Source organism: Apium graveolens, unplaced genomic scaffold, assembly GCF_009905375.1.
Source record: "Apium graveolens cultivar Ventura unplaced genomic scaffold, ASM990537v1 ctg982, whole genome shotgun sequence".
In the NCBI taxonomy this organism is placed as follows: domain Eukaryota; kingdom Viridiplantae; phylum Streptophyta; class Magnoliopsida; order Apiales; family Apiaceae; genus Apium; species Apium graveolens.
This window is the reverse complement of record NW_027421888.1, coordinates 48,514-59,616: the sequence shown is the minus strand read 5'-3', so window position 1 is coordinate 59,616 and position 11,103 is coordinate 48,514. Positions and strand designations below refer to the sequence as shown.

Below are 11,103 nucleotides of genomic sequence, written 5' to 3'. Positions count from 1 at the left end.
TGTTACTTTTTCATTTTTGTTACTTGGTGTACCACATCAAGTAAAATAGAAGAAAAGTAACTTGAGATGCCTATATATTGAGAGGTATACTTGAGATTAAAAAGACCAGTCTCGGTGCCTACCTCGCAAACATATATGAGTTGTATAGGTTTTTTGGGCAAACTGAGGTGCGAGTCGCCGTTGATCATTGTTGGTTCTGTGGCCAGATTGATCTGTTGCTGTTTTATCCTGGAAGCGATATTGCTGCATTCCATCACAGCTTAAGTGGGGGGCAATAATCTCTTCAAGAACAGTCAAGTACTCTTGAAGGGTTGGCGACTCGGCTGTTGTGTTTCTTCTTATCAGAATTTGGAAAGCGATAAGAGATAAGTTTTCTTTACTTTCTTTGTCAATTACAGTCTTTATAATTTGTTATTGCCTTCGTGTTTTATTCGTTAGTTGGTTATTTACCATGTTCTTGTTATATATATATAACTGCCCATTATTGCTGTGTAGTTAAAATTATACCCAACACCATGAGCATAGTATGTTTCGATCTCTATATTTTTTTTAAACATAATTGTTTCCACAATTTCATGTTACAGCTCAAACCTAACTAAAGCGGTGATTACAATTCAGCTGAAGATCTGTTATTTAGTATGCTAAATTGCTAATCCTTAGGACACTCTCATCCAATTTCTAACAGAAGATTATATATGAGGGAGGGAGTAATAAAAGTTATAACTAGTTGGAATGGCGGCCCCTCTACATCAGTCATTTTAAGTCTCACTCAAACCGAGGAACCAAATGTTGACCACCACTTTCAATGTTTCTATGAAGTATGAACTGTTACGTGGTCTCCAGGAGCATATTATTAGGTTATGTTTGTTTTGAAGGATATAATCTTCCAACTATTAGTTTATTTATATCAAGTTCAAAGAACTATTATCCTTCATATCTACAATTTGATCATATTTCTTCTTTCTAGTTCGTTTCTATGAGATTATTACGGTTTTACAATCACATAAAATAAATCAAAAGGACATTTAAAATCTACTTCAACGGGGTAACAGTCCTTTAAATTTTATGTTTCTATGTTTGTTAACATTAACATGTATTCACAAATTAACATACAAAACTTACCTAAATTGTCGAAAATGTATATAAAACATAATGATAATGATTTATTGCTATAGACAATTACAGATATTTAAATACATGAAACACGAAACGAAAGTATACCGATGAAACACATTTCGAAGCAAATTGCGAGGGCAAGGTTCGAACCCTCGAAATCTCATAAAGGGAAAGAGGGAGATACCACTACACCAAGAGGTTGGCGCCAGGTCGTTTGGCTATGTTTTGAAGGATATAATCTTCAAACTATTAGTTTACTTATCTCAAATTTAACAAACTATCACCCTATAGATCTACGTTTTGATCATCTTTCTAGTTCATTTCCATGAGATTATTACGGTACTACAATCACATCTATACTCTTTATTAATAAGCGAAACCATGTATAATTTGGTGCTAAAAATACCAAAGTACCAAATTTTGGTACTTACCTGATATAAGTTGACTTTTATTCTCTATAAACTTTGTTTTTTTTAACACAAATCAACTTTTATTCTTTGTAAATTTTATTATCTTTTTAGTTAGTGTTCATACAATCGTCTATTTACTTTATAAAATAATTTTTTTTAAATGATTTATAAATAAAATTAAAAATTTATTAAGTAAAAGAACTTATATTTATTTTTAATTTAAAAAACTACAAACTACTAGGTAAACTACTAACACGAATTGACTATTCTCTGTAAACTTTATTTATTTAAATTATATTAAAAATTTATTAAGTTACGTTAAATTAAGTAAAATAACATATATATACTTTGTTTTGAAAAACTACTAACTACAAAATAAACTATTAACATGAATTGACTTCTACTCTCTGTAAAATTTATTTTCTATAACATTATTTTAAAAATAATTAGGTAATAGTAAATGACTTTAGTAACATTTATTAACTTTTAAACTGAAAATTATTGATTTGACGATCGTATTTGTTACTGTCCATCACATCGTTTATTGACTTTAAATTAAAAAATATATTTTAACAATAACAGATTTATGGGCTGTATCTATTATATTAATAATAAATTAAGTTTAATAACATCTTTTTACTTTTATTTCTAATTAATTTTTATCGATAATTAAGTAATATTAAATAAACTATATTGAAAAGGCTAATTATAAGATAATTATGAAATTATATTAAATAATATTAAATTATCTAAAGAAAAGATATTTGGTTCATAAGATAGAGATATAATTAGTTTCACAAAAATAAAACTAATATGTTAGAAATCTATATCAAGTAAAACAATGCAAAACTAGAATTATAGTGGAAAATTTCACAACTGATTCGATTCTTTTTTACAACATAACTATTTTTTGCAAATAACAATTTAATATTTGATATTAATATATTAATTTCAATTAGTGTTTCGAATGGATTATCAGTAATTCTCTGCAAATATTAATTCGATATTTTTAGTCTCGGGCCCGTGTTTCGCACGATTATCAAATATCTATGCTAATAAGCGTCCATAATCTTGGTACTCACTAGAAAAATTATACAACTATTTTTAAAATTTTATATAATAAAATCTCAACCGACAAAAATTAACTTCTACTCTCTGTAAATTTTATTTTCCTTCAATTTTTATTTGTTGCTGATCATCCAAGCGTCGATTTACTTAAAAATAATCGTATTAGTAAATTAACATGTCAGATTTATATAAGTAATTAGGTGCATGCATAACTAGAAGTATAAGGTGAAATTGTAGAGTTACACTTAACTTCGATTTTTTAACTACATATTTTAACAAATATATATTATATTTAGATCTGTATTTTGCACATATTATGAGTTTCAGTTTTATGCAAATAATAATGTGATACTATTTACCAACTAGTAAAGATAAAATAGAAAAGATAGTTAAAATTTACTTAGATAGGATAATGCTCCTTTTAATAAAAAAACGAAACAAAATTCAGTTTATCTCGGGGAGCGATGAGATATAGCTCAAGTAATAAGGACTTATCTCTTGTAGAGTTGTAGTAACACGTTTTTGGTTCGATTCTCACTCGCTCCGAAATTTATTTTTTGTTAGAACATATACTCCTTTATAAAACATTTAAACCTAATTATTACAAAAACAATGATTGATTCTCACTTACCCCGAAAATTGTTAATTTAAATACAGGAAAGCATACCGATCAAACACATATCGAAGCAGATTACGAGGGTGCCCCCAAATCTGGAGATCAAGATGGACTAACTGGCCGCAACTCAAATCAACAGCTTTCATAACCACATGCTTTAATATTTTGGGTGTTTTTTCATAATGTGAATGTTGTATTTTAATGACCCGCCACGTTTCCAGGTCGGAGCAGATTTGGCGCCATGTTTTACACACTTTTCGAGCACTCATCAGCACTTCAACTGCACCTAAACGTAGAACATATTCTAAATTCTTTTTGGAGCACCGTCTTCATTGTTTGTATTGTTTGCTACAAGTATTTGATAAATATATTAATGAAAAAAATTATAAATTGAGCTTGATTAAAATAAAATGATTTCCCGCACAAAATAAATAAATTAAAATGACTTCCATAACAAAAAGAATAAATTCAAATGACTTCAAAAGTAAAAATATTATGCGCCTTTTTTGACATTTCTCTAATATACACAAACATACAATGAGCTACAAACATGTTTATTCATTTTTTCTCAACGAAATCAGAAAGTTCTCAAATATGTGATAGCTTTGAAAATAGACGAGGCATACGGGTGCTAATTATCATTTTTTAAACTCGATTACTTCTTCATCATCATAGTTACATAAAAATAAACACACATGTGCACACACATATTAACAAAATCAGTAGAATTTGATTTGAATGACATTATATAAATATTGATTAAAAAATTTCACATATATCTTGATCTGATTGGAATCCATTCACATCTTAAATTGTTACATGAAAAAAGACCACTTAAATATTTTGATAGATTTCAAAGAAAAAAAATATCGAATTTGGGGGTGTGAATTATCTGTCTCTTACTAATACTAATCGCTAATCGATTGTCATGGATACATGTAAATAAAGACACAAATGCACACGTATATTAACATAATTGGAGGATATTAGATCAATAAACCTTACCATTGAATCTCGTGGAGAATTTTTTTTTGAAATATTAAAAATTGCTGAAAGCCATAAAAAGCTATCGACTATTATTTAGTTCACATGATAATTGCAAAAGTTAATGATGATTTATATAATAAACGATTTAAAATCGAGAATTTTCGAGATTATGGGCTCCAAAGCCTATGATATAGTTTGATCCATATATTTTGGGTTTGGACCTACGTGATCTATATATAATACGGTAGATCCATATATAATACGTCCAAAGGTGAAACAATAAAAAAAGGAAATAATGCATAATTTATATTATAGACTATTAAAATACTAACTTAACAAATTTAAATACTACCATTAGAGATTATTTTTTCATACTTGATTCAATTTTTACAATGAATTGATATATTTAGTTTTAAAACTATATCAATAATTTTTTTTATATATTTAAAATTTTAAGGTAAAGAATTAGAAAAGGGAGAAAGAAAAAAAATTAAAGCAAAAGGCTATGAAATTAGTAAAATTTAATTACCATCGTTTTAATAAAAATAAATTCAATTACTTATTTTTCGGTTTTGCCAATACAAGGACTACCTATGACCAAATTCAAAGAAATATCGATCAAATTGTATAAAGATTTTAAAAGCCCATAATGTAGAAGTTTATAAATTTATAATGATTTATTATATAAATTGTTATTGACTCTGTTTAAGACTTACTACTCTTTTTTTCTCTTTTCAAATTTTTTTCTACCCTAGATTTAATAGTGAGGTTTATGGATATAGTATCTAATTTATGTGCATTTATTTATATCCATCAAATTTTTTAACCTAAATTTTACATCTTATGTGGATGGGGCTGATCCGTCAAGATATATGTGGATGGGACTTGTATACCATGTCCTCTTTTTCTTATTGGTTAATTATTTAATTTTCTGTGTCATCTGAGATCTCTTTTTTTTATTGGTCAATTAATTATTTTTTACAAATTTCTTTTTTGTCCCCCCTTTTATTTATTATTTTCTTTCAAATTTATATAATGTATATTCAAATTATTAAAATATTCATTTATCTAATAGCTGGTAATGGTATTAGTTTGCTTGGTACATATGTTCAGTTGGCCGGTGCTCATTTATTGATAATTTCCTGTATATAACCCTCAACTAGGATTGCTAAGTAAAGAAAGTATCTTTAATCTTGGATACCATTTTCAAAAAGTGATTTAATTACATTTTATTGGATAACATATTAGCATACTGGAAAATAATGATTCAAATAAATAAGACTTGTAAATATTAGAAAAACGAATGTTAGTATACAAGTCAAGTCCAGTCACCGCCCAACATTTTTGCAAGACCCAATATGTATAAAGCTAATGATTGGAAAATTTGATTGTGTCATAATAGTAACTCAATCTAGTCATGCGATAGCTTATATTAGGTTTAATAATTTAAAAATACAAATAACACTACTGGATTTTTCCTAACGAAGAAAACACGTCATGCCATAAGCTAGGATTCGTCACGGGAGAAATTAATTAATATCTTTTCAAGAATTTTTATAAAAGAAATGAGGCGGGTTTTCCGCGAAATAAGCTAAACTCACAACCACTACTGGAAAAATATCAATAAATATCAATACTATGTAAAATCTCAGAAAATTGATATTTAGGTGGGTACAGTTAAGAGTCCATCTTTTTGATATCATATCCTAGAAAATCAGTTAAAACATAAGTTGGTAACCGATGTAAAAAAAATTAAAAATGATGTCAATTGATTTATACAACAACGCTTTTATAAGTAGAAACGATATATTAGACGTATTACAATGCACGCCTCACTCCTGGTTCAAGAAGAGCACTCAGCTTTTAAAGCCTTTTAAACAATCTCTTCCTCCTGCAAACAAACCCTTTTAAAGCCTCCTTCTTTTTTTTTCCATCTTCACCTTGTCTCTCTGACCATCCAGCTTTTCATACACATGGAATTATATTCACTAATTCACTGGATGTACAAAACAAGAAAAATGAGGTTACAATGCAAAACAGAGTACCTCTTTGTATTTGTCTAAAATCATAACAACATAGCAGTTAAACAAAATATGAAGTAGATAATGTCAGGTAAACATACTCCACATTATTGAAGTAGATAACGATATATATATATATATATATATATATATATATTTATATCTATATATATATATCGTTTAAACGTAATATACAGATAAAAATAGATACTAATTAACGAAGATACGAATGATGGACATTAGTCTACATGTAAATAAGAATATCACCTTGGGTTTGATGATCTAAATTTTTTTGGAGCACCGTCTTCATTGTTTGCTGCAAGTATTTTATAATTATATGAATGAAAAAATTATAAATTGAGTTGATTAAAATTAAAATGATTTCCGTGACAAAATAAATAAATTAAAATGACTTCCATAACAAAAACAATAAATTAAAATAACTTCAAAAGTAAAAATATTCATATATGCGCCTTTTTTGACATTTCTCTAATATACACAAATGTACAATGAGCTACAAACATGTTTATTCATTTTTTTAACGTCAACCGAAAGTTCTCAAATATGTGGCAGACTTCGAAAATAGATGAGGCATACGGGTTCTAATTATCATTCTTTAAACTTGATTACTTATTCATCATCATAGTTACATAAAAGTAAACACAAATGTGCACACATATATTAACAAAATTAGTAGATCGTGATTTGATTGACATTATATTAATATTGAATAAAAATTTTCACCTATATCTTGATCCGATTGGGATCCATTCACATCTTAAATTGTTACACGAAAAAAGAATGTTTAAATATTTTAATAGATTTCAAAGAACAAAATACCGTATTTAGGGGTGCGAATTGTCCGTTTCTTACTAGCATTAATCTCCGGTCAATTGTCAAGGATACATGTAAATAAACACACAAATGCACACATATATTAGCATAATTGGATGATATTAGATCAATAAACCTTACCATTGAATCTCGTGGAGAAAAATGTTTTGAAATATAAAAAATTTGCTGCAAATCATGAAAAGCTATTGACCATTATCTAGCTCGCACGATAATTGCAAAAGTTAATGATGATTTACATAATAAACAATTCAAAATCGAGAATCTTCGAGATTATGAGCTGCAAAGCCTATGATATAGTTTGATCCATATATTTTGGGTTTGGACCTACGTGATTCATATATAATACGGTAGCTCCATATATAATACGTCCAAAGGTGAAACAATATTAAATAGGAAATAGTGCATAATTTATATTATAGACTATTAAAATATTGACTTTGACAAATATGAACACTGCCATTAGAGATTAAATTTTATACTTGATTCAATTTTACCATGAATTGATATATTTACTTTAAACACAACATCAATAATTTTTTTTATATATTTAAAATTTTAAGGTAAAGAATTAGAAAAGGAAGAAAGAAAAAACGAAGTAGAAAGCTATGAAATTAGTAAAATTTAATTACCATCATTTTAATAAAAATAAATTCAATTACTTACTTTTCAATTTTTCCAATACGAGGACTACCTAGGACCAAATTCAAAGAAATATCGATCAAATTATATCAAAGATTTTAAAAGCCCATAATATAAAAGATTGTAGATTTATAACCGTTTATTATATAAATTGTCATTGACTCTGTTTAAGACTTGCTACTCTTTTTTATGTTTTCAATTTTTTTTTTCTACCCGAGATTAAATAGTGAGGTTTATCAATATAGTATTTACTAACTGTGCTTATACCAGGGATGGACTCACGATTTAAACTCTACGGGGGCTCAAATTTTTTTTAACACAAACTTTGTAGCCCAAAATGATCGAAATAACTTGGAAGTATAAAATTGATAACATTATTTTTATTCATGATATTAATTTCAAATTCGACTTGCGGATAGAACAAGTAATTACGATACTAACTTATAGTTTATAAATAAAAAGGAAGAAAACCTACTCATGCCTACTCATGTTATTTAAGTGGTACCCAATCTATTGTACAAACAATTCAATACCGAAAATCGGAGCAAAAAAGAAAATTGTTACAAATTAGAATTACAATTTCTTTTTGGGACTAATTAAAATTTTAATTCAATTACAAATGTATTTTTTTAAGAGGAAGATGTCCCTAAATCCTTAATTTAGAAAGTTACGTGAATACACAATTTATTTTAAATGCACAATTGTAATTTTTCTAAATAATTTTTGCAATTATAAAAATACTTATAGTGTATTCACATAAAAATATTTGTATCTCACCCAAATTATGTTAGTATATATTGAGATATTGGAATAATATTGGAATTATGCTTATCAAAAAGTTAAATTGAAAACATACGATACAAATTGATGATATTAGAAAGAGAGATGTATTGATATGTATTTAATTAGATTCGAAACAAGTGATAAAAGTATACGGGCCCAATTGCTTTACAGGTCCGTTTGGTTTTATGTTGTTTAGATAATTGTATGTGTAGTCAAACCAACACCAAGGCCTAGGGCTGCAAAAATTACAAAAACAGACAAACAAAACAAGGCAAAAAACTCAGTAGATAAAGCTCAAGTTAAGATTGGCAAGAAAACAGAAAATGCGGAAGATTTGACAGATGTGAACCCAGTGGTATTTGGAGAATTTTTGGGCTGTGACTTAGTCCTTGATGGTGACCAAACACTGGAGGATGTTCAGGCATAGGAAGACAATGATTTAACTCATAATGGTGATGAATTAGAGAATTTTGATCAGGAAATTGACACTAATGTCTTGGTTATTCAGAAAACTGCTAATGTGGAGGTTACTAATGGGGAGTCTGGTCTTGTGGAGGTTCCCAATGGGGACCCTTATGCTGTAGTAGAAACTACTATTGCAGAGGCTGGCATTGAGGTACCTAAGTCTCCTTTGAACCAAAAAAGGAGAAGGGGGCGTAGTCAAGATGCTACAAGACCCGTTCATGCAGCCCAGTCTCTTGCTGCAATGTCCACAACGCCTACAACGCCTATAGCGCCCACATCGCCCACAGCGCCTGCAGTATCCATATTTGTCATTGATTTGAAAGCTGTTAATTCAGATTTGTTGGATGAAGTTGGGTTTACCAAAGTGGTTAACAGGAAGAGTCCTGCTTATAAGAAAAGTTCTAGACTCGCTGCTAAGCCAGCTAGTCTTAGAAGATTGCAATGAAGTTTGCATCTTGGAATGTTAGGGGTCTAAAAAAGTCCCCTCGTCAAAAAGAGTTAGAGCAGTTTATTTCCTCTAATAATATTGATTTTATGGGATTTCTAGAAACAAAGGTCAAAGTTTCTAATGCTTTAGGCATTTTGAAGAAAATTAACAAAAAATGGCAATGGTTGTTTAACTATGACTACCACTACATTGGGAGAGTTTGGGTTGGTTGGGACCCAAGTGTTTGGGAGGTTTCCTTGCATTCCAAATATGTTCAGTTTATTACTTGTAATGCTAGGCTCATTGAGAAAGACTTGAATGTTATTATAACATTTGTGTATGCTTTTAATGATGCAATTGATCGTGTTCCGCTTGGGAGTATATTTTATCTACTTATAATAGTTCTATTCCTTGGGCTTTTCTTGAAGACTTTAACTGCATTACTAGCTTAAATGAGGTTTATGGGGGCCGTGAACATTGGACTCCCGGGACGTAAAGTTTTAAGGATTGTCTGGTTGATAGCGGTTTTGAGGCCATGCGTACGGTTGGTGATACCAATACTTGGACAAACAAAAGATTACATGACCCTGTTCTTAAACGTCTTGATCGTATGGTTGCTAACTCAACTTGGTTTAACTGCTTTACTGAGGGTAGTGTTTGTGTTAAACAATGTGGCATCATGGATCACAATCCATTACTTTTCGAGGAGCCAATGCACTTATAAAATATGGTAAGCCATTCCAATTTTTCAATTTTATGATTGAGATTACTGGTTTTTTAGACTTGATTGCTACTGCTTGGTCTATGCATTGTGTTGGATCCCCTGTTGCTCAGTTCAATGCTAGGCTCAAACACACAAAGTTATTGCTTCGAAAATTCAATAGAGATCATGGTAACATCCAGAGTAATGTGCAACTTGCTCCTGCCAACCTTGAAGTTTTTCAAGCATCTATAGGCTCCACTATTGATAATGTCACTCTCATTGAAGAAAAAGATTTAATCTCTAAGCTCAACTTGGCATTGACTCAAGAGGAATCTCTCTTGCTTCAAAAGGCCAGGGTCAAGTGGCTACATCTTGGTGACAACAATAACTCTTATTTCTATCAGAAATGTAAGGTTAGTTGGAATACAAAATAAGGTCTTAACTCTTCAAGACTTTGATGGGACTTCATGGCAAGGTCCCTTGTGCTTCTGTGGCTGTGCAATACTTTTCTCAGCTCTTAGGGGCCCCTGCTCATAATGATCCAATCGATCTCTCTTCAGTTGGCTGCAAGGAAGTTAGTGAGGAGCAGGCTAGGCTCTTTGTGGCTCCGGTGACTGATGTTATCAATTTTGAAACTATAAAAAAAATGAGGAAGAACAAGGCCCCGGGGCGTGATGGGGTTAATGTTGAGTTCTTTCTTGCTGCTTGGCACATCACAGGTGCTAGTTTTTGTGCTGCAGTTAGATATTTTTTGATCATGCTTTGCTATCCCCGAGAGTAAACTCTACCTTTATTGCTCTTATTCCCAAAATGGTGGCTCCAACTAGAATGCAAGATTTTCGACCTATATCTTTGTGCACTATTTTGTATAAGTGCATCTCAAAGATTATAGCCTCTAGACTTAAGCAGATCATGTCTTGCATAGTGGACATTTCTCAATCTGCCTTCATTCTGGGTAGATCAATTTCTGATAATATCCTTCTTGCTCATGAATTGTTTAGAGGCTATGAAAG

The 11,103-nt window shown here is 30.0% G+C and overlaps 1 protein-coding gene across 1 annotated transcript; it reads left to right on the top strand.

Annotated features, from left to right (window-relative positions):
• The first annotated feature begins 9,401 nt into the window (after positions 1-9,401).
• LOC141705769 (uncharacterized) lies at positions 9,402-10,871 on the top strand. The gene is made up of 3 exons (XM_074508654.1): positions 9,402-9,765; positions 10,169-10,503; positions 10,605-10,871. The coding sequence occupies exons 1-3, from the start codon at positions 9,402-9,404 to the stop codon at positions 10,869-10,871; spliced, it is 966 nt and encodes a 321-aa protein (XP_074364755.1).
• The last annotated feature ends 232 nt before the right edge of the window (positions 10,872-11,103 follow it).